This window comes from Callorhinus ursinus, unplaced genomic scaffold (genome assembly GCF_003265705.2).
Source record: "Callorhinus ursinus isolate GAN/ISIS: 27379988/994484 unplaced genomic scaffold, GSC_fseal_2.0 scaffold1, whole genome shotgun sequence".
Taxonomy (NCBI): Eukaryota; Metazoa; Chordata; class Mammalia; order Carnivora; family Otariidae; genus Callorhinus; species Callorhinus ursinus.
The window spans coordinates 102038470-102064212 of NW_027397063.1; the positions used below are offsets into that span (position 1 = coordinate 102038470).

Consider the following 25743-nt stretch of genomic DNA (forward strand, 5'->3'; position numbering starts at 1 on the left):
TCCCTTAACTTACTTATTATATAACTAGAAATCTGTACCTTGTAATCCCCTTCACTTATTTTGCCCATCTCTCTGCCCTTTTCCCTCTGGAAACCACCAGTTCATTCTCTGTATGTACACTGGTCTCTTTCTATTTTTTGTTTGTTTATTCACTGTTTTGTTTCTTAGATTGGACATATCAGTGAAATCTTATGGTATCTTTCTCTGACTGACTTACTTCAACTAGCATTATACTTTCTAGCTCTATGTTGTCATGAATGGCAAAAACTTATCCTTTTTATGGCTGAGTAATAGTCTGTTCTATATATACATGACATCCTCTTTATCCATTCATCTATTGATGGGCGCCTGGGCTGCCTCCATAGCTTGGCTATTGTAAATAATGCTGCAATAAACATAGGGGTGCATGTATCCCTTTAAATTAGTGTTTTTGTATTCTCTGGGTAAATACCCAGCTGTGGAATTACTGGATCATATGGCAATTCTATTTTTTATTCTTTGAGGAAACTCCATACTGTTTTCCATAGCAGCTGCACCAATTCACATCACCACCATCAGGCCACAAGCATTCCTTTTTTCTCCACATCCTTGCCAACACCTGTTATTTCTTGTCTTTTTGACACTTGCCATTCTGACTGATGAGAAGTGATACCTCAAGTGGTTTTGAATTGCATTTTGTTATCTCTATTTTAAGAATGAGACAACAGAGAGCTAGCGAAGTAACTTCCCAAAGTTATTCAGTCAGTAAAGAGCACAGGTGGGATTGAAACCCACAACTGTTGAGCTCTGAAGTTCAAGTTCATAGGCAATATGCTTTGCTGCCACTTATTAGAATAATAAATACAATGCATTTTTTTCCGATCTTATTTATTTTCCCAAATATGTTACCATCAACCGTGCCAACTTTCCAAGCTGTAACAACTGTGTGTTGACATACAGCAACTGATTGTAACACATGGAAGCTAAACTACTGTCCTACTATAATATAAAGTTTTGCATGAAACTTAATTCTTCTAGACCAATGCTATCCAACAGAAGTTTCCACAAAGCCTAAAATGTTCTACAGTTGTGCTGTCCAATAAGATAGCTACTGGTCTCCAGGACCAGTGACATAATTTCTGGGTCTCAGTGTGAAACAAAAACACAAGGCTCCTTGATCAAAAACTAGTAGGATTTTCAAGATGGTGACAGTAGACCATTACATTAAGCATGGGATCCTTCTAAACACAGTGCACTGTGTGACTGCACAGGTCCCACACCTTCAAAGTTTGCTCTGCTTGGCTGCATGTGGCTATCAAACACTTAAAATGTGACTAGTGTGACTGAGAAACTAAACTTTTAATTTAACTTTAGTCTTAATTTAAATAGCCACACATGGCTGGTGGTCACCATGCACTATGTCTCTGGGATTCAATTATAGCAAGAACTGAGAGAGAATCTTTCATGATCCTCTGTGCCAATCATACCTGAAGCAGAAAAGGTGGAAACTAAAATATAACAAAACTCTTATGGGCACCATGCACAATGAGCATTAATCGATCACAGACTTTATGGCTCCAACCAATATATTCTAGTAAGGCACTGCTAACAATAATCAGCACTTTAAGATATTTTTAGCCAAAAATCTTTTTAAAAGAGCGGAAAACACTGCAGCTAACATACTGGCATCATCTAAAACATTACACCCATACTATGGCAGATGTGAGTTTACACGGGCCTTGAATGAAATAATCCTCTATCTGGATGCTACTAAAAATGAGATGACAGAATGCAAATTATATGCAAATATGCAAGCTCATAAAAACAATTATAAAGCACCATGCCCTAGACAATGTATAACAAAGTCAGGAATTTGAGTGTCTACTATTGTAATCATCATTTCCACATGTATCACCTCTGAGAGCCAGTCAAGGACTGCAGATATGGTGATGCCTGCTGCTGAACATAGCCACTAGGCGGCTGCTGCATCTGTCTGAGTCTTTCCATTAGCGCTGGGCTGGAATGTGCAGCCGGATAAGTTCTGGAGTTATAGCTGGGAGACAGGACCACGCCGCCCGCCTGCTGCTGTGGGGTCTGCTGCAGAGGCATCTGCGTTCCGTACATCGTATAGCCCTGGGGCATGGTCTGCAGGTGGGCACAAGAAGTCAATGTTTTAATTTACCACCAACTTTGCTATCACTAAGCTATATGGTGCAAAAACAAACCTGGGAGGAGTTCCCTGAAAGTCACTGTTCTCAAAGGTTCTTATAACTCAACATATGAGGAGGACAACTCTGGAGGTAAGAGGGTAGCAAGAAAGCTACAGAACGAACTGGTTGGATCATGAATCATCAGAAATTTCAATTAAAAAAAAAAATCGAGGGGCGCCTGGGTGGCGCGGTCGGTTGAGTGTCCGACTCTTGGTTTCGGCTCAAGTCATGATCTCAGGTCATGAGATGGAGCCCTGTGTCGGGCTTCCTGCTCATCATGGAGTCTGCCTGGGATTCTCTCTCCTCCTCCTTCTGCCCCTCCCACTCAAGCTCTCTCTCTCTGATAAATAAATCTTAAAAAACAAAACATGAATCCTCATTTGGTTAAAAGATCAGTTTTAGAATCAGTTGCTTATTTTGAGGAAGGAAAGACATGTTTCTGTATAGAAATAATCAGGCAAGCATTCATACCTTAAGTGCACAGACGACATCAATGTTCAACAGATCCCAAGCACCATTAATGTCATTTCCAAAATTACAAAGAAAAGCTACCTATATCCAATGTAAATTAAAATGCTGGAGTACACTTTCCTGATATATAACTATACCTACACCTTGGATCTGATGAATTTGCCTGTAGTAATTAACCAGTTACCAAAAACCAAAAACCAAAAAAACAATACCTTAACCCCATAGTACGAGTGTATTTGGAGACTATTTGATATCCTCTAGTCCTGGTTGGACTATAGCCCTTTCCAGCACTCTACCAATACTCTGAATATTTAATATTAGTATATGAGTGCCTGTTCCCCTAAATCTTGACACCTAATGTAAATGAAAAACCTGAGGTTCTGCTGGGTGACTATCTGCAAGTTATAGAATGGAATGCTGATTGAAATAGAAGAGGCCTGCTCTTCAGTCCTCAAAGAACCACACTCTAAGGTAGACTAACGGCTCTGACTTGGAAGACAGAGTGACGCATAATAAACTTCCAGCGAGCAGCATGCATGGATCCAGCTGTGGGGCTCAGTGCCCATGAGAACCAACCTCAGATCGCCTTTTAGCTGTGGGCACAGTGTGAACTGTTAGCCCCACTGACAGTCTTGCCAACATCCCCGGGCTCCTAATTGTGAGGGGGACAGAGTAAAAGTATACAGATGCAAAAACCACAAAATTATTAGGAAAAATAGCCCAGGAGATGCCTTATATTGAGGCAAGTCTATCATTTGCGGAGTGGCTACCATGAATCTGGTGCTATGCTGGTTCCACAGGTTGTCTTAAATCCTCACATGCTCATCTCTATTTTGAAGGAAACCAAGACACGGAATAACTTGCACAATATTACACAGCTAGTAAGTTGCCAGGAATTGCACCATGGTCTGATTCCAAGGTCAATTACCTTCTTATTCTACCATGATTCCTCTGCAAACCTATCTTTTTTTTTTTTTAAAGATTTTATTTATTTATTTCAGAGAGAGAATGAGAGACAGAAAGCATGAGGGGGAAGGGGGTCAGAGGGAGAAGCAGACTCCCCGCCGAGCAGGGAGCCCGATGTGGGACTCGATCCCGGGACTCCAGGATCATGACCTGAGCCGAAGGCAGTCGCTTAACCAACTGAGCCACCCAGGCGCCCTGCAAACCTATCTTTTAATATGATAAATTCAATCATGAATTACATTGTTATTCATTATAACATACAACAAGCACTCTGGGACTGTGAAGCATTTCAACATCTACTCATTATAAGTAGAGAGGTTATTTATATTTTCAACTCCAGAACGTTCTGAAATATTTTATGCTCTTTAAAAAATCAGTCAATCCGAAGGCTTGTTGGTCAATGGTAATGCTTTTTTTGAGATGTCAATTACAATCTATAAGCAGAAGTACTATGTTCTAGACCCCATAAAGAGCTGATATCCTATTTCCTTGGTTTCCCACTTCAAATACAGAAGAGTAAAACTCCCAGCAGCATCTACAAAGCAAATGCAGATACCTGTGCTTGCTGCAGCCCTGGATACTGGGGGAGCTGAGGGGAGGGCCGAGCGTGTGCAGCAAAGAGAGCAGCCTGGTCCCCTGGTGGGCCCTGGAAAACAAAGTCCAGGTGGACTCTTGATCATAACAGCAAGAACTTGATTTGTACTCCTGGCTAATAACCCCGATAACCCATGACACCAAATCTTATTAGATGATTATACAACTTGGAGATTCCCAAACTGCATTAAATATAACTTCTCATTAATTTTCTATGTGTGTAGAGACTATTAAACTTATTTTTTTCAAAGACTATAGAGGTTTCCAACAGTAACAAGCCAAAATAATCTGATGGTCTACTTATCAGAGAGGCTCTGAGACAGCCTTCCTGTACAGCCCAGGATATAAATGCCCCTCTAGACTGAAACTCATGAGCCTCGAGTGTGAAATCTGAAACCACAGAGATGTACCATTCTGTGCCCATAAAAGAAAGAGAACATGTAGTACAAAGAAATGCCACATACAAATTTCATGACTTTTTTAATGAAGTTTCTTCATAGTAACCTAAAAATTATCTATTTAACCATGTAGTCAAGAGATGAATTTAGTATCTCCTATGACTAAACATCAACTAGAATATAATCAATAAAAATTCATAATACATCAATAGCAAATATCATTCTAATGAACTATAATATAAAGCCAATTAAATTCTGCTTACCAGTCTTAACTTAATACATGTGTTGCCCTTTGAAAAATAAACATATTTATAAGAGCAGCTGTATGGGTTTTATGTTACGGTGTCAGAAGTTATTTCATGGAAGCTTGCAATAATCATCACAAAAAGAGCTCTAGATTCCAACCATCCCTAGGTTTTTACAGGACTTACTAGTTATAAAGAATGGGGTTTATTTCAAAATATTTTACTATTGTTTTATTGAACAGATATCCCCATTTTTCAAAACTGTTAAATTATACTTATATAAAACCATTTAATGTGCTTGGAAAGTAGCGTAAACTCTTCTAACAGAGAGAAAACTAAACATTTAGAGAGCAAACACCAACAATTATTAAACATCTAGTCTACACCAGAGACTGGACTTCATATTTTTACTCCCATTTTCTCACAGGAACTCTGCAGAAAGGGAGGATCATCCTCACTTATTTTCTTCAGAGAAAAAGCCAGGTTCAACAAGCTTAAGCAGCTTAGCAAGCTCACCAAGCTAGACCTAGCAGAACCATTATCTGAACTCAGTCAGGACTCTTGCCATTATGACAAGATGTCTCCATATGTGATATTAAAAATGGAAATATTGAAATCTTCATTTGGTACTTATCCTTTAGTGACAAAGAGCCTCTACAACTCACTCTAATAAAAAACAGAAAAAGAGGGACGCCTGGGTGGCTCAGTCGTTAGGCATCTGCCCTCGGCTCAGGTCATGATCCCAGGGTCCTGGGATCAAGCCCCGCATGGCTCCCTGCTCAGTGGGAAGCCTGCTTCTCCCTCTCCCACTCCCCCTGCTTGTGTTCCCTCTCTCGCTGTATCTCTGTCAAACAAATAAAATCTTAAAACAAAAACAAAAACAGGGAGAGAGTCTCTATTAAGGCTTGTTACTGAAATATTGAAACCAAATGTATACATCCTACGGTAAAATTCTTTCTCTGATCCTCATATAAAAATCACTTGAGGGCATTTCCTAAGGTGACTATCCATCCATCCATGGGCCAAATGCAAGTTTCTGAGACTGCATATAATAGCTTCAACAAGAATCTAAATTCCCAGAATAGGGGGACCATAAAGATACCCTCAGCTTTTTGCTGATTAATCTAAGTGCAGTTATGTCTGTATTTACTTGGGTCTAAGGAAAATAACCTCAACTCTTTCTATGAGAACTCATTCCATGGCAGCATGGCCACCCGGGACCAACAACTCTTCCCCCGAGAGTATCTGAAAGGCTTTTGATCTTCCAAACACTGCCAAGGAGTCATTAGATCAACCACATGGTTAAATGCCACTCCTCGAGAATCTGGGCTCCCTGACAGTGCCCTACAAGGTCTCTGAAATACACTCTTTTGCTTTTTTGTGGGGAGAAATATTTGCACATTATCCTTTTTACAGAAAGGGAAAAAAAATGAATTATTTATATGTGAGTTAAAATCTTGAGATCCATAAGTAGTTTACAATTCCCACACCCTGCTTTGTCTTAAGAGGGGAACAAGATGTGATCTGTGTGTGACAGCTGCACACAGATGCATAAAGACAGATTTTTCCCACTCTTCACTCTTCCTCTGCTTATTGAAGAACCCTACGAAAGGAATTATGACTTACATGTGGAGTAAACTAGAACACTAATAAGGGAAACAGCTGAGTTACTGGGCAACACTCTTATTGGCAAGTAACAGTGGAGATCACGGACACTTAAGAAATAGAAATTTAAAACTATTCTACATTTAAAAAATCACAAAATTAACATGTAAGGTAAAATACTAACTTTCAAAGAAAAAGAGAAAAGGATAAGAAATCTCACATACAGTTTTTACACGGTAAAATTCACGCATTCTCTGTCATTTATGTCTCAAGGTAAACTATTTATTTATGAACATACTATGTTACTTCCTACCACCAATTTTTCCTGATTTATATAAGCATAGTAGGTAATAATTCAGATCTGCAATATCCTTCCTGGGAAAATCAAATGCTCTGAGCTTGCCAGTAGTCGCCATGTACTCTGTGCATGGCTTTATCATGTTTCCTTGAATGAAAGATACCCCAGTCTCTCCCACAGAACTGAAATGTCCCACTTTTGGTTTTCCCCAGAATAATGCTAGAAACACATTATATCAATAATTGTACAAATTACTGATGTTGAATTTGTTGAATAAAGAATAAGAGAAGTTCTTAGTGAATTTTAATTTTTAGCATCTATCATTCTAATGATTATTTATACCTGCATTAATATCTGCAAAATAGCTCAATTTCCCCTTCTTGATTTATTCTGCTTAATTGAAACAACCAAAGGTAACATTAAATTCATATTTTTAGGGGCATCTAGGTGGCTCAATCGGTTAAGCATCTGCCTTTGGCTCAGGTCATGATTTCAGGGTCCTGGGATTGCGCCTCACTTCAGGCTCGCTGCTCAGCGGGGGGACGGGGAGGGAATCTGCTTCTCCCTCACCCTCCTCCCTCTACTCATGCTCTGCCTCTCTCTTTCAAATAAATAAAATCTTAAAAAAAAATTTTGAGAAAAAAAAAGTTCGCATTTTTATGTGAGCCAAAGGATAACTCAAGAGGCCGGTTTTTAACCAAATATTTATGTCTAGCCAGCTGACATTGACTTTGAGCACATCACTCGAAGAGAAAATAAGATATGTTTGTGCCCTGCTCAGGCTGCCTTGGCTCAGATACCTGACTTACATGTGCTAAAGGAATAAGCTGCAGTTAACTGGGAAGTTCTGGTAACTACACAGACTCATCTCTACATTATTACCCGAGGCAAATTCCTACATGTGTCTATACACTTTGCTTTTGGGCTTGCCTCTATATAAGAAACATAAATCCACTGCATTTTTTTTCAGCTTCCACTTTCTAAAACCTTAAGAAGCTGTGCTATGTTCCTGGCCTTTATAAGAACAATTCTCTCTTACTGCTTTATTTGGAGTCAGACAAGAGAAGTATCTGAACTCAAAGAGATGGTGACTCAAAGGGCTTTTGCATAATTTGAAATAAATGCATTAAGTTTAAAATTCTTGATAAATTATTCTCAAACATAATTTTCATTCTTCTGGGTCTTGTTCTCTTCATTTAGCAATTACTCCCCCTCAGGCAACTGAAAAAATGTGAAGACCTCTTTTTTTTTTTTTAAGTATTTTTTTTTAAAGACTTTATTTATTTGAGAGAGAGAATGAGATAGAGACAGAGAACACGAGAGAGGGGAGTCAGAGAGAGGAGCAGACTCCCTGCTGAGCAAGGAGCCCGATGCGGGACTCGATCCCGGGACTCCAGGATCATGACCTGAGCCGAAGGTAGTCGCTTAACCAACTGAGCCACCCAGGCTCCCATGAAGACCTTTTTCTAAAAGAGAATTGGTTATGCCTCCAATTAGCTGACAGTAAGCATGACAATCAGCATTTCAGGATTAGGGATTTTTTATTTACTCATTGCTGATGAGCAATGAATTTTTGAAATCCCTATTTAGTCACTTTTCAATGGTGTTTAAGTGTCTCAAGTAGAGAGACAAACTGTACCTAAAAAACCACAGCTGGATTTTGTGACTTTGTTTCTGATAATGCTGATTTAGGGATAAGAAGAAGTCCCCCAGTGAAAATCAGTGGGTAATGTTTTATGAGTCATCTAGCAAAAAGGGTTTTATTTGTGACTACTAGTTTGGAAGGTACTGAGTAATGGTGCCCGAGGCTAAAATAACACATGGTGTGAACCAGAAATTATGGTCATCACATCATACTGGTGTATTTTGATTGCAGACAACAGACACAGAGAAAATTCTATAAATACAGGAGGTCCAGCTGACCAGTTATGCTTGATTCTTTTATAATGTTTTCATATAAAATACGTGGCTGGGAATCAATCAACAGTAACATTAATGGCTGGAACAAACTGATTCATTCTAAAATAAACACCTCACACAATAATGAACTTTTACAATATACTCTTAACATGCTCATAAATGATGAACAGATGACTGGTTGAGTATATACATTTGCTACATTCTTAATACCGGAGAAAATTAAAGGAAAATTAGAATGGTGAAAAGGACAGCAAAGATATATATACAGACATTTCCATTAATTTGAATGAATACAGAAAGCACAGAACCTTCTGACTTTAAATACTTGATAAACATTCGGCCTTTTAAAAAAAAGTAAAATCACTGATTGATTCAAATTCTACTTTATCCAAATTACATTATCATCTGAACAAAATGTCCAACAGCAAGCATAAGCTATCTCCAAAATACTTTTTAATTGATAAAGTTTACTTCAAGTTTTTAAATAAAAACCTCACCTGCTCTCTGTACACCACAAAGTGTTAAGAAAAACTGATTCTTTTCAGAAGTCTCTAAACTTTTCTTTGCTGAATAACTAATAAAGAAATTGCCTACATAACAAGTATTTAATAACCTAAATATTTTCAAAGCTTGAATATGCAATTACAGACATTGTCACCAATGTACAGAAAATGTTACCCGTTAAAATTGGCAGTGAAACAAGTTGACTTACATTCACATCTGAGATGTGTGCTCTTTTTTATTGTAATGCTTCTTGGGTTTATGTTGTGGGTTGGCTACCTGATACAGAAACCTATAAGTAATTTAATGCAAAACATGCATTCTTAGCTAGCCCAGGCAAAGCAGTAGAGCTGAAGTCTTAGGACATGCATGCACAAGACCTATGCTCAAAAAAAACATCTTCTCCATCCCGGAAAGACAATAGAGATGATGAGTTCTGTTGAGAATTTCAGAATAGCCAGTGAGTGGGATGTGATGAGAAGGGTGTGTTTCATAACCACAGTTTGCGTTATCTTGCACTAGCCTATGAATTAGCATGCCATGCGTTCTTCTGCTAATGATGTGAATTACCACAAAGGGAAGCAAGAGCTCAGGAATAGATGGGTTCAAAACTGGAACTGAGATGAAGGTGCACGAACTGGTCTATGTTCCCAAACCCAGGCCATGAACGTCCACTGGTTTCTATACTGTACACATAAATGATGAAAATCATGAGGCAATCAAAGGGAAAAACTTTCAGAAATAAATCCCATTAAATTGAACATGGTTGATGCATTCATGATTCTGTGTTACAGTCTCAAACTTAAACCAAGGGAATAACAGTGAAATGAAGACTCTAAGTGTTACCAGCTATGGAAGAATACCCCGCTTCTTACTCTGATGTTTAAAGAGTAATGCTATAAAAATCTACTTAAAAACAAAAAAAAAAAGAAAAGAAAAAAGGAATGACAGCAGGGGTGTTACCATTATGTTGTCAAAGTCTTCCAGAAGGGAGACAGCAGAGTTACAGAAGTCCTACAGAAAGGGGACAGCAAGAAAACGGCAGACAATACAGATAAGATTTTTTTAGCCTAATGATGTGGGTAGCCACAATACATTATGAAATAGTTCATTTTAAAACAGTGTTTCAGGAGTCAAGACTTAAAATCCCAATGCCTTACAAAGGCTTTATTAGGCTTTATTATCACCAAATGACATCACTATAGACTGGACATACATGATAATATTCATATAAGGGGAGAGCAGAACCCAGAGGTTAAATGGTGACACAGAAGAAGTAGGAGGGCTATCAGACACTCGCTATAACTAGGGCATTTTGGGACTCCACTGGGAGCAACAGGGTGTCAGAGTCCTTCACAGCCTACAGTCAGCGGGACAGCTCAGGACATGTGGGTCACATTAAACACACAAGACATTAAGTGAACAAGTCAGTGGGTCGTATATGTTGGGAGGATATAGAATTAGATAGCTCCATCCTAAGTGCAAACAAAAACTGGGCATTAGGTTAACCACACATTCAATCAACCAAAACAGACAACAAATCATTACAGGGCCACCAGTGTTTACACACTAACAGGAGATCTGATTTAGAAAAAGGTAACTAGAGGCTTGAGGAAAATTTCTTTCTCAGGTAAATAATTCACTTGTTTGATCATTTTTATAAATGGATCCCAAGTGACATTTATGGCTGAGATGTTAAAAATTTTCTTCCTGCTGAGTTTGAGAGATAGCGATAAGGCAAAGGACTAACAACCCTAGTAGGAAAAGTATTTTATTATACTAAGGACTAAAAATTATAGGAAGAATTTCCCAAGCAAATATTTTCTCTATTTTAGGTGTAGTATATAATTCACTGCATCTGCACATTTGTATTTGGATCCGACAATTATCTACTAGTTGTCCACTCTCAACACCCCCCCTTCTCTCGTCTCTCCCCAAAATCAAGCTGTGTACATTATTTTCTAGACTTTAGGTACCTAATTATAATTTCAGCAAATTAAATGAACATCTTTCTCATCATTCAGATAGCAGAGAAATGTCAAGTATTAATAAATAAAGTACCCACTTCCCCGGACATATGGGTTTCTATCCAAGGAACAAAATGATAGGGCTCAGGACATATTTACTAGTTCAGGGGTTTTCTCCTAAGTTCATTTTTGTCATTGAGATGTATTTAAATTATACTATCTTAGTGAAAGCATTAAAGGTAATTGTCAAAACTCAAGGTATGTTTCAATAAGGCTATTCTGCCTACCTTTAGCAAATACGAATAAAATTATTGTCAAATACGAATAAAATTATTCTCAAATTACACTATCAGGGAAATTACAAAAGGGAAACCTTGAATAGCTAACAAAGTTATAAAAGGAGCTAAATTCACAGGTAATTGGGAAATAGAAATTAAAATGTCCAAATAGTGTTCCACCTGCTCTGAGTGAGAAAATTACAATCTGACAATATCAAGGGTTGGTGGGGATGTGAATAAAGGAAAAAATTCATACATAACTGATGAGAATCAGCACCACCTTGGAAATCAAATCAGCATTCCACTTCCAAGTACATACCCCACCTAAATCTCTCCATATGTGCAGAAGAAACATAAAAACGTGCTTACTGTTGCATTGTTAACAGTAAGGAAAAAATGGAAATAAATGATCAATAGGAGAATGGACAAATATTATGCTAATATTCATAAGGGACTAGCATCAACTAAGACAAATGAATAAAACTACATATAACAAAGTAGATATAATTCAAAATTGGTCAAAATAAAAAGTTGCAAAACAAGGCAATACATGTGTGAGGCCATTATATTAAGTTTCAAATCCAAACTTAATACTGTATATTTATATTTATGGTTGCAAAAATATGTAGTAAAGGTATAAAAAACATTCATAAGAAAGAAAAACACTAAATTCATGATAGTGATCACCTCTTTATAGGAATGAAGGGAAACGAGAGTAGACATACTGCTTCATTTTTTAAATGACCTAGAGCAAATATGGCAGAACATTATTATTCAGTGATACTAGGTAGTAAGTCCATTAGTGTTTGTTCTATTTTCTATTCTTCTCTGTATGTATGAAATACACCCCTGGAGAGGGAGGGAGGGAGAGAACAAAAGAGGCAAGCAGATATTCCAAGGTGATGCTCTGCCCCTAGGGTAGGAGGTCAATTCCCAGACAAAGGGCAGCCGCTCAGCGCAGATATTCCAAGGTGACGCTCTGCCCCTAGGGTAGGAGGTCAATTCCCAAAGGGCAGCCGCTCAGCTTAAATGGGTTTCATCAATCCCAGAGTCATGTTTTCAGGATGTTACAGACTGACTTTTGCCAGGGAGCTTGGGAGGCTCTGACTCAGCCACTGATCTTTCTTTAAGCTATCTAATTCCTTCATTTAGATACACAATGATAGCACCTGCCCCGTGGTTAATAACCTAACGTTCTTACAAGTAACCACTAGCTATTACTGGGCACATCATCTCCCTCCTCTGTCAGAAATCTTCCTCTTTAATGTCATCAATATCTATATGATTATCTGTAGCCTTTAATCAATTGCATTCTTCCAAATTTGTCTCAGCCAAATGTAAGCTAAACATATTGTCTTTCTTTGGACTATTAAAATAAACTGGCTGGCACTGACTACTACAAAGAACAGCAGAATGATTTTGTGCACTGAAAGGGGGTAAATTAGGATAAAGCTATACCATAAAACAAGGCAAACAATTAAGTCCTTTTCATGGACCAAAACTTAAAGATTCCCTCCAAAAGCCCCCTCCCTAGAAAACTGATATGGTGTGTGTGGCAGGGGATAAGTGAGGGGGGGTGGTGATGAAGGAAGTTCCTTCTGTCAGAAGAAAAATATTGGATGTAAGAAAGAGGACTGGAAAACAATTTAAGCAGCATTTTGCATTATTTTCACTAATATTCTATATTTTGTGAGGATTTCCATAGGATATGCAGAAAATATAACAGCGATATTTTAAACACTGAAATCGGAATCAGCCCCTCTCAAGTTTGTATTACAGAATTTAGACAATCAAAATACGCTGCTTTAAGAAACTAAAATGGTACTATTAGGAAAACTAAACAACATTCCTTCTTCCTGGCTTCTTCTATGGGCAGCCGCTGAGCACCAGTCTTATTAGGGACAATTAATATAATGACAGAAGTAAAGCATTTGAAGTGTTTTTATTCTCTTTTAATCCTTAACATATTTAATAAAAATCATTTTTATGGGATAGAGATTTCCTCTGAAATAATACATTCATGATACTAATAAAACATTAACAAGTATGACAGCTAACATTTTTTGAGCACTTACTATGAGCCAGCCACTGTTGTAAGGGCTGTGATGTATATTAAAACATTAATTTCACAAGAACTCTAAAGTAAATATTGCATTAGGTCCATTTTATAGATGAGGCTTTGTGGCACAGAAAGGGGACATATTCGCTACATTGAGTCCCCTTTAAATAAGAGACACTGAGTAAGGAATGGAGAGTGATCATTTTTACTTTCCTGGATAAAAAGTCTAACTAAAAAGAATGAAAACAAGTTTCCTTGCCAAAACATCCTTATGCATACCGGTATGTACTAGAGCCATAAGAAAGTCCACTCAATTATAACCATTGCATCAAACAATTTGATTAAAAATACTTAACAATGCCCATGCTATTTACCATCTGTTTTCTAGACACTACACCAATGTCTTAATACATTCTTTAGGAAATACAAGAATGGTCCATAACAGAAAATTCCATGACCAACTGAAGCAGATGTTCAGTTTCTGCAGCGGACACAGAGTTATTATATAATGATATTGTAGTTTTCACTGTGCACCATCTAAGGCTAGATGATTCCTAGGTATATCAGCTTCTTTCCATTAAGGTGGGAAGAGGCTAAGGGGATTCTTCTGTACGGTCTGAGACATATCCAGAATCCAGGAATTTATGTCCTCCCTGCCCCATCTAGGTTTTCAAAAGAACCACAGCAGAAGTCACTTCTGGAATAAGTTTCTGGAAGTACTCAGGACAGCTGAGTTTGTAGATAAAAATCAGACTGCTAAGGATTAAGGCTACTAGGAAGCTCTAGGCTCCTGGAAATAGTTTCTCAAAACATGCATTCACTTGATAAACCTTTCATAAATTCCTACTCTCTGCTCACTAGATGTAAAGACAATACAGGGTATAAGACCCAGTGTCTGACCTTATCAGACGAGGGGCTACCATGGGGTGGTTATTGGACAACTGGCCTAGGGAGCGGTCACATCCAACGCTTAGAAAAACTCATCAGTCTTTAAAATAAGCATCTGCTAAAATTCCAAAAATCAGTTTTGAAGGTTAAGATCAATGAAAATTCTCTAACACATTTGCTACATTTAAGAAAATGGATTCCTATAATTAGAAAATTGCTAGGATAAGAAGAAAAATGAATTCTATTTCATAAGAAAAAATGACATGACAAGTTCTTACATAGCTAGAGAGAATCACATTACATGCAGGCATGTGACCTGAGAAAATGGTCCTGGCCAAAATTAGAATCAACATTTCTCTATCATTTCTTATCATGAAGGATATAGGTCAGAACTTAGTAGAAAAACAACCACATCCACAACCATGTATTAAAACAACTTATCAATATTGCTTATATTCCATATAATGCTGCCTTTATTCCAGTTTAAGGATTACCACAAGGAGAATTTTTTCCTGCCACAATCTTATTTATGAGGTGTTGTGGCAGGTATACTTATAAGGTATACTAATCGTTTGTACATGAGAGGAAAGGAGTTAACATTTCCCCCAGACCTCCTAGGTGCAGGCACTCTGGCAAAAGCTACATGTAACCTCACTGATTCTAGGTGGGACCACTGAACCCTCTTACTGCACCATGGGTGTATTTCACTTCCTTGGAAGAATATTATTTTCCCTCAAGTATCCAACACTTGAAGAATGGTGAAAGAAAAAAAAAAATGTCTGCTTCTGAAAGCCCATTAGAGATAGTAAAGCAAGTTTCAACCAACTGTTAAAAAAATTGGGGGATAGGAGAAGGTAAATATTGTACAATCACTGTTATGAAGTTGTATTTTTACTGCCTGAAGGAATTCCTGACTTCTCAAAAAGAAAAAAGGGGGGGGGGAAGGTAGGACAAAAATAATGAGAAGAAAAGGAAAAGGAAAGAAACAGTTGGCAAAAAGAACCAGAAAAAAACAAACTATACGTTAACTCTTATTAGTACAAGCAATACAACTCTACATGGTGTAAAAGAATAGTCAGGTACTTTTAGGTGTTTTGAGGAAAAATGTAGAAGTAATGGGTTCCTGCAGGTACATTCTATGTCATAAGCTTGCCTTCGGCAAATATGCAAGAATCTTTGATTATATGTAGGTTATTCTATTCAATTCCTTTAAAAAAAAAAAAAAAAAAACGTGCTTTAGAGGAAAAGCATGTTTAACTATAAATGGGCCAGCGAGTTTTCCCCAATGCTAGGAATCACTTAGAACAATTCAAAACTAAACTTAGCAGTAACAGTCTGAAAGTGAGCTATTAGTAAGACAAATTATACCTTGTGATAAAAAGGTAGATATGAAAAACTAACCTTAGTGGAAGGTAAATTTTTACTTAGGCTAAATTACTTTAAAAGGGAATTGAATTCATCCTGGTGGGATGGTTACTCAACTTACAGTAAGTTTTTTTAATCTTGACAAGATCTGAAACAAAGGTAATAACTATTTTTGCTCATCCTCAAGAATAGCTAAAATCCCCCTAAGGTTTTTAAATGGCTCCAAACATGCTGCTTATTTAAGCAAAATAAGTATTTCTTAGTATTTTAAGCAAATCTTCATCATTTCTGTGTAAGAAGCAACTTAGGCCCATCTTACCTGACACCCAGGGAGTTTGAGCAATTATGCTAGAGGTCAGGGAGAGACAAGCATGCAGTGACTGTTGGTTGCATTCCCATACAGTTGGCCTATTTCCTTTCTCCTGTCCTTCTTATAATATAGGTAAAAACAACCATTTTAAAGAATGTACAATTAACCATCCCACCTCCAGCCCCCCAAATCACTAAGTGGACTGAATGCAAAAGTGCCATAAGTTATACAATGGAGATATGCCGAGAAAGTTACACAAAATATAAAGGATAATTTTTTAAAGCATCAGGATTTCTTGCTAATTTCAAAGTTTTATGGTTTTTCTTAGAGCAGGATACACCTGTGGATTGTTTACTTCCTTTGAGGTTCAAAAAAGTACCTAAATCCCAGGGTTGTGTGGGATCTTAGATAATACATTTAAAGCGCTTAGAAATGTTTTGGCAAATAGTAAGTGCTCTATTAGTGTTAGCTGCTACTATTATCCTCCTCATCCTCATTAAAATAGTGCATTTTTTGGAAAAATTGGAAAGTACAAAAAGTATATAGAAATGGCGGGGGAGGGGGGTCCCAATCTCACCTCCTCTTTTTCTATTTTATTTATTTGTACAGATCTGTGGGCTTCATGAGCCTATAGTAATCTGTGTAGGATTCCCACCACTGTTTTGTTGAACAATCACTGTCATCTCAAAAGTTAAATAAAACTGAGTTAGAGGGCATAAAAATAGCAATGATATAAATCAAGAATGAAATTGAAGGTATCCACAAACTGACTATGATTTGTAATATATTCTTTCCTATAGACCTATTAAACACATACTGAAAATAGTCTATGCAGGGCACTGTAGGGAAAAACCTAAGAAACATCAGGACTTTAGAGATACAACCTCAGAATGATCAATCTAATAATAACAAACAAAAGTAGGAGCTAAAAGGAGTACAGAATATGGTGATAATTACAGGGAATGAGTGCTCAGTTAGGGTCACTCCAGGGATGAAAAAAAACTGCTTCTCGGGGACTAGAGAGTCTTAGCTCTTATTGCTTTAAGGCGTACTTTTCATGAACCTAAGATACTTCAAGTTCCTATTTGATCAATGATAACAGTAAAATACACGAGAGGTATAAACCTGTAGGAGAGCTATACCTGCATTCACACGAGATTTCAGGGATACACGGGCAGGAAGAATACGCCCCATACCCCACACTCATGCCTAGCTAGAGGCGCTAACAAAAGGCAGAGGGCTCCACTGCTGGATCTGGACAAACCTGCTGGAAAGGTCGAGCCTGGGCTTGCCTGAGAAGCCGCTGCTGCTGCTGCTGCTGCAGAAGCTTCATCTGTATTAACTGCTGCTGCGAGGTGATGGCGTGCAGCGGAGGTGGCTGCATCATGGCGCCTGAGCGCCGCTGCAGCATATTGGACAGAGCTTGCTTGGTGTTGGTGGGGACGTAGGAGCCCGTGGGGTCCAGTCTGGAGCCACCTACAAAAGCAACCAGAAAGAAGGGCTCTCTACGTGTGTTAACGCCACAGGTCTTCCTTATTTTATCAAAACATGGAAACCTTACCTTCTAAGCCTCACTTTATGAGCGAATGGAAAATAAGGCCCCGCCACACACCATACAAAAATTACAGGTATGTTGAGAACTGCATAATTCCCAAAGGATGGGGACGGTGATGTAGGCGTGAATTATAGTATTTCAATGATTTCACGGAGGCCCCACTTTGACTGATCAACTGAAATGCCTGAAAAGAATTCGTGGGCATGATTTCGAATCACGTGGGTTTTAAATTATGCAAGGCCCTGGGGAATACATTACCGGCATAAAGTGTACTGCCTTCGTGGTATATTTTGCCAAGTGTCCTAAGCCAGTCATAGAAACTCTTTTGTCATTTTAAACAAATTTGAAGCTCATGGTATTTAAGTTTCTTTACCATGGCAAAATAAAAATGCCTCTTTCGTCATAGACTGGCATGAAAATACTTTCAAAACTTGAAACGCTTGGAAACTTCAAATACCATGACTCAAAAGACAAAACACAGCTTTTTGAAGGCTTGAAATCAAACAGGAGACGTTGATTATAGTGATGCCTGAGAAACCAAAGGCAATCCTTAACATACTTGCATATATAGTTTGTCAAATGCCTTTAAGAGTTTGGGGAAAAAAATTTCAACATTTGCTGGCTTCAAATGAGGTGTCAATCACTCATTTACCAGACAGTTTATATTCCTTAATATATATGTAAGAAATCCTCTATATAAATATAATTATCTCACAAAAGATGTTTTATGTTTTTTTAAAGTAAGTTGTACGGTGGGAACAAACATTTTAAAGCTGAAAACCCACATTCTTTTAAAGACTCAGAACCACACCAGCAATGTGATTTATGAAATCAGCAGCATTTGAAGAACATTAGGAAAAAAAGAGGAAAGTCAATTTAAGTAATATATGGCAAGGTAACTTTTGTTGAAGCAAGAACTGGAACTGTACTAATACATAAAAACTTAATGGACTCATTTTATAGATAAAGGAGATTCTTTCTAAGGATTAGGCCATCGTCCATTTTCTTTTAATTTTCCTAACTTTTTTATAATCTTGTACCTTTGAGCCAACTAAAGAAATATAGTAAGTATCCCTGAAGCCCTCTGCACATTCCTAATTACTTTCCTCACCTTTTCTCACCAAATGCTATTCTGAATATGGTGTTTAATATTCCCAAACAATTCCTTATAACTTTACCACACTGCTGTGTATACATGAGAAAGAGAAATTGTAGACGGGTAGGTGCGTTTGTATGTACACACATCTGTTTTGAGGGGGCATACTGCTTTGCATTTTAACTACATATGACTGAAAGCATACTGTACGCACTCTTCAACTTCATAGGATTCATATTTTTACAAAAATCAATTTACACATATGAAATCCCTATAAATGCTTCTTTTCTTTAACATTTTTCTTACATGTCATCATACTTAAAACTTACCTAATATCTAAATTTCCTTAACTTATAAACACCTTTTATAGTATTCTAGGGAAAGAAAGTATAGGTCTTTATAAAATACTTAGCCTTCAACTCATACTGAATCAGTGTTTAAAAAGGCTAAAAAATTCACAAGCACTTTGGAACTGAAAAGAGAAAAGTCAAATGAGAAAATATGTATCATTTTCCACATTTACCATTGTCTAGTTTACTCTTTATAGTCTACATTCATTCATTCAACAACCTATTTTTAAGAGCTTATTAAAAGCCCAAGGTTGCTTTAAGTTCTGAGGACACTACAGTGAAGGAAACAGAAAACATACCTGCCCCAACAGAGCTTATATTGCGGGAAAGCCCGATAATAAACAAGTTAAATATATAGCATATAACCACGTGCTCATCTATGGAGAAACAGAAAGGAGAGGGGAATAAGGTGCATGGAAGGGGTGTAGCTTACCATTTATAAAAGAGGGTGGTCAGTAGAAGCCCACTGAGAAAATGGTATCTGACCAAGCCCAAAGGAGGGAGGCAGTGAGCCATGTAAAATATCTAATGGTGAGCACTCCAGGCATGGGGGCCAGCAGGTACAAAAGCCCTGAGGTGGGAATATGTTAAGATCATTTGCTGAACATGTCTGCTGGGTTAGGCCATCTTCTATGTGCTACATTTTCGAAATTTAAGTTACACACACATACACACAGTTGTGTGTATGTGTGTTCATGTATAATATAACCCTTATTTCATCATTCAAAGAAGAATGAACATTTTTACTCATTTTGTATACTGCAATATCCTATCACCCACAACAGAGTCTGGAACATTATGAAGTTCAATATATTTTGTTGAATAAATAATTGAATCACCTACTCTATGAGGGCATATATTAAAATATCTCTTTTACAGATAACCAAACTGAGGAACAGAGAAATTAAGAACTGGTCAAGATTACACAGCAGGAGAGTGGCTGAGCCAGACCTGAACCTAGAACTGTAACTTCTAGACCAGCCCTCTCAACCTCTAATTTAGAGGACAAAATAGGGATTCTCGCCTGCTGTAAGCCAAGAATCAAACAATGTCTTTTCCTAGGCCTCAAAATGTCATTCTTGAATTACAATAAAAATCACAACATGCAGACTAAGATCTCAAAATACACTATTTTGTTGAACAAGCAAATTTTCATTTAGAAAAAAAATTAAAGTCATTTCTAAGTAAGAGATTTTTTTATTTAGGGAACGTTCATTTCAGATATAAAGTCTACTTGGGCTTGAATGAAAGCCATACTAAAATCAGGAACATTTACTACAGATTCAGTAGTTTTCCTTCTTTGATATCTCAATCTACCTGCTGAACCAAATTTCTTAGATACTTCTCAGTATCAACAATTTATAATTCAAAACATAAAAAAATAAAGATACTGTGCAATACTGTCTAATTTTTAAAAACACGGATAAGAATATCTGATAAAAACACAAATTTCACAACATACAACTTTTATCAATTTTATATATTTAATTTCCTTCTAATACTCAATGAAAACTCCCAACTCAGAACATAACCTAGCAATTAAAACTGTATTTTAACACTTGAGAAATAATCCAGAATTGGTCACATATTAAATTACTCTATATGCTCAGGTATTTGATTCTTACAATTAGAATATATTCATGTATGTGACAATCAACAATAGATTAAAAGACTCATTTAAAAAAAAAACCATATTTTAGAAGAAAAAACATTTCAAATGGGAGGGATTACAGAAATGTCAACTGAGTATTCAATTCTTGCAGTTTCCACGTTTTGTGAAGATTTCAGGTTAAAAATAAAGGAAACCCCAAGCTACTTCACATCTCAGAGTGACCCGACCGTACTCTCTCTTCACATACCTGGAGTAAGAGATTGGTTCTGAAGGAAAAAACCCGGCTGCTGGGGCTGACCCATGAGGTTGTAGCCCCACAAGGTGGACTGTGGATGGTGCAACATCTGGGAGGAAATGGGTGAGTAGTTAGGAGGCACTCGGTATATGTTGCTCTGTGGATACTCCTTCAACATAAAGTTAAAAAAAAAAAGTTATTTAACTCCATAAACTATATAAATGATGAATGCAAATTCTTATCACATTACTTGAGCCAGCTGCTATCCCAGTGGACAAGGCGGTTTTTATAGAGGGGAAGATGGAAGGCAAGAGTGTCAGCATGTTCTCTGCAAAACACTCATTTGAGTGAAAACTTTTGACTTAAGAAGTACTTGACTTAAGAAGTGAAGGGAAGATGTAAAGGGATCACTCTGAAGTTTGTTTTTTAAAATACTAAAAGTACATCAACATTGACCACTGCCCACAACTGAAAGTGAATCTTCAGATGCTAAGTCTCTGGAGATTATTTCATCTTAGGTCACCTTAGTAAGACATCCTGATATGTTGGGTCCGGATGAGAATGAGGCCAGAAGGACCCAATATATTTCAGAACCAATCCCTGGCCAAAACAGTATCTTATTTCCAGTTTTCAAGGCAGCAACCTAAAGACAGACTCTCCACCATCTGCCTGCACCCCGCTCCCCGCCCCCACCAGGCTTGGTCTTCCTTATAAGAGATGCAAAGTCTTTAAGGTTCACACCCAGATGTCTCAATTCCCCTGCCATCCTCCACCCCCCCTTCTCTTAGTCTAGCCCTAAAGGATAAAGGAAAAACAAAACCTTGGATCTCTGAAATATAACCCACTGTGTAGGGGCAGTTCCAGAAGTAGTATGGGAGGAATGGACATTACCAGGACTCAGTCAGGAAATGAGAGAAGTTTTAGGACTTTTGTATCTGAAAAAAAACAGAAACCTATCCATGTGGACTGATGGGCTAGGAGGGTCCAGATTTTAGGGAGTTACAGCCTGGACCTCTTCAAGACAAAGGAAGATCGGTAGGAAGACCATATGAAAAGAGGGCACTACCATTCAAGTGGCATCCAAAAGTGATGGTGACCTTCTCTAGAAAAATATTAATCACCAAGCTATCAGCTAGGAAAAGATATGTTTTGGTTCTGACATAGGTAAATAATAATAATAAAACAAGACATCTGACCACTCAATCGTGAATATTTCTTCCATTGTACAAGAATACCCTTGAACTCTATACAAAACTGTTTCAAATTCTCTCTCAAGTATTTTCCAGGTGAATTTAAATGTAAAGATATTCTTAAACATTAGTTCTATAAATGCTACAAAATTATTTCCAAGTTATCATCTCATAGATTTCTGTTGTTTTCAAGAAAATGTTGGTATAGGTAGGGAAGGCTAATAGGGAAAAAAGGAATGAAACTTTTTAAAATTGTGTTTGTCTTCTATATAGTCTAAAAGTATGTTAAAGAAGTAAAATATACAGGAAAATAAGATAGAATGGTAAAATATGAAATCTCAGAAACATCCTACTGGATGTATTCGATGGCATGCTAGCTAGGAAATGCAAGCAGTTTTTCACATTAATTTACTACAGGTGTCAACTGCTCAAATGATGATAAATATTTTAGACATGAGATAATAAAAATATGCAAGAAGATGAGATTTTAGGGATCTAAGAAATTCAAGTTTTAAATGTGAGAAATTATGAGGCACTGAAATATTAATTAAAGATTATTCACAAGAGAAGCCTAAAATTAATGAACAGGAGAGAAGGAAAAATCAGAAGCTATAATCCTGTTGTCTGTGACAAGTCACTGTTCATGTGCCGTTCTATTAATTAAGACAGAGCTTTATTAGGATTACAACTATTACAATAAGGCTTCTAATGCTTTTCCTGTAGCTAGAGATAGACTCTGGGCATGATTAAATCTCCTACCAGGTGTTAATGAGCCAAAGACTTCCTGACTTCTCATACTCACATCAATTCTTGAGCTTGATTTCGTCTTGCGCTTCCTTCCCTTTGTTTTCTTCTCCTCGTCTGTTGCGGTTTTCCCCTGATCTGACAGTTCAGCTGATTTCCTCTCTGGTTCCTGAGAGACGGGAGATGTGGGCTCTTCCTCTTCCTCCTCGGGAGGCAGGGGCAGTGGCTCGAGGTAGTAACTTCGGGGCTTGGGCATAGGGTGTGTGTGATACAGCAGCAGGTGATGCTGCTCCTCGTACTTGATCACCTTTCGGTCCACTCGGACAGTCCCGAACCAGGCCCAGGACAGAGGAGCTGGGTTCTTCTGACCCTCAAACAAATCCCACGGGGACACCTTCTGCTTTGTAGAGACCTGAAGACCCTGTGGTTGAGATAATGCTCTATGACCTCACGTTCAGATCTTTTCCTGACTCAGAGGCCAAGCCTGCTTAGGACATGGATGCAAAGAACATTCTGGCTGGGGTGGTGAGGCTTAGAGTGCCCTAACATACAGCAGACAGGTAAATGTGCTGGTTCAGGGTTTCACAGCTAGATAACTAGAGAGCTGCAGCTAGAATTCAGACCTTTAAGTTCAATTCTGCAGTTCTTTAGACCACATGATAATCTGTTCAGGCTGCAACACCAGATGCTCCAGTATATTTTACGGTAAATTGGTATTTTGCATTTAGGGTTTTTTTGTTTTGTTTTGTTTTTAGGAAAAAACACTTTCTAAAAAGTACTGCAATGTTGATCTTACTTTATTAAATTATAAATTATAACCCTTTGGATTCCATTTTTTTTTAATTTTGTTATTTTTGAGATAAAACAAAACTTCAGAGTCAAGTTATAGTCAACTTCTAATTGAGCTCAAATTAACTTCAATCCAAACATGTATGGGCTTGATTCAGTACAGGAATCTTTCACGCACTTAATAAGCCAGCTTCTGAATAGTTAAAGAATATTACTACAGAAGTAACTTGTACCAACAGATACAAATAAAGTCTTTTAATTCAAGCTTATCTCTACTGGGTTTAGAAGAGGAAATGTTACTCTGTTTCTGAAAATAAAGGTTTCTTATTTTTAACATTAACTGGTGATGTCTCTTGGTACTTTCCCTGGCATACCAACTTGAAAATATTTTTCCTCAGAATGACCCCCCAAAACAACTATTCAGGCATTCCATAAGATATGAATGCTCCTGTTCTTACCTACACAACTCTTTCATGGATGGATTTATCCAACATCAAGGCTCATTTACTATGTATAAATTGACTGTGTCCTAATACTGTCTTGAGCTTAGGCCTCTTCCTAGGTGCAAAGACCATATATCCAAATGGTTTCTAGATTTCTCACCACTAGAGAGCCCAATGACCCAGCAAACTCAAACTGCCCATAACACTAGCTTTTTCTGTCTCCACAATCACACTGGTAAAAGTACTCAGGTTACTCTGAATTAATGTAGCATTGCATTTCTCCTAAGAGCCATATTCTTTCATACCTTTAGGAAAACTCTTCCATTGGTCTGTATCACCCACTTCCCTATTTCCCAACTAACTCTTAATCCTTCAAAATAATTTAAGTGTGAATTTTCTGGGGGGCCCTATTCTGACCACCTACTCCTTATCTGAGGGTGATGGCTCCTTCTCAGGGTCCCCTAACACTTTGTATCATGACACACAGATCTCACCACACTGTGATTGTCTATCTACTTCTGCTTAAGGTAAGAGCTCTTTTCTCTCTGTGGTTGCTCAATGTTCATTAAACGAATAATCATTCTTCTCGTATTTAAGGGAACCTTGCTTAATATCCTACATAAAACAAGTGTTCGATGAAGTATTGTTCAACAGGGAAGAAAATTAAGTACCATCACCCTAAAAATATTTTTTTTTTTACTCAAAATAGCTTACTACATGAAGACTTTATCAATCAAAATTTTCTTATCTAAACGTATTGGTGTCAACTCTGAAGTAAAATCAGACCTGGTCTTTGCCTTCTTTTATTTTTACAATACATTTTTAAAAAAACATATTATTTATCTATTTGAGAGAGTACATGTGCACACATGAGTTGGGGGGGCGGGCAGAGGAAGAGGAAGAAGTACACTCCCCGCTGAGCAGAGGCAGGGGCTGGGCTCGATCCCACAGCCCTCAGGACCCCGGGATCACGATCTGAGCTGAAGGCAGACGCTTAACTGACTGAGCCACTCAGATGCCCCTTAACAATACATTTTTACTTAGTTTTCCTTCAGCGGGTTTCAGAAATTCACTTAAATTCACATAAAGTTTTAAATGAATTTATCTATATAATAACGCCAATGACCAAAGCATTTAAATGATAAGACTATGCTTTAAAAAAATCAAGAAACTGTAAAATTGAGGTGTCTCATATACCCTATAGGAAGATGAGAAAATATATACAAGAAACAAACATTTACTCTTGCCTGTTTTTTATCTATAGAGTCGAATCCAGCAATTTTGTTTCCCTTAGTGTCAATCAAGGAACCCATAGGTTCGCAAGTGATGACATCACATGTCTGTTTTGGCAAAGGTAGCAACTGTCGAACTTTGTCAATACTTTCTGATCTCTTGTCTCCTAGCTCTTTCTAAAAAAACAAACAAACAAACAAAACAAAAAGAGATAGAGAAGTGGGACAGAAATTACAACGAAGGCAAAAGTTGGTAAGAAGGAAGTTTCTCTTTGAAACATTTCCTTTTTTATAGCCAGAATGTTCTTTAACGTTGAACATGGTCTATGATGCAGCTTTCAATTAGAGTAGTGAGTATGTTTCATTTCTTCTATTTAAGTAGAAAATAGAACACATACAATGGGACCCTGGTTACACAACAAATATCACAGTGCTGAAATGAC

General features: G+C 37.5%; 1 protein-coding gene across 3 annotated transcripts in view; it reads right to left on the reverse strand.

The window, feature by feature from the left end:
• The window catches only part of MED12L (mediator complex subunit 12L), a 317920-nt gene that overhangs the window by 18584 nt on the left and 273593 nt on the right, over nt 1-25743 (reverse strand). For all 3 annotated transcript variants that reach the window (XM_073898549.1, XM_073898547.1, XM_073898551.1), the window contains 6 exons: nt 25316-25477; nt 22895-23257; nt 20915-21071; nt 17319-17530; nt 4183-4272; nt 1895-2124 (listed from right to left, as the gene is read on the reverse strand). In XM_073898549.1, coding sequence (XP_073754650.1) covers nt 1895-2124; nt 4183-4272; nt 17319-17530; nt 20915-21071; nt 22895-23257; nt 25316-25477 — 1214 coding nt within the window. The remainder of the gene's footprint in view (nt 1-1894; nt 2125-4182; nt 4273-17318; nt 17531-20914; nt 21072-22894; nt 23258-25315; nt 25478-25743) is intronic.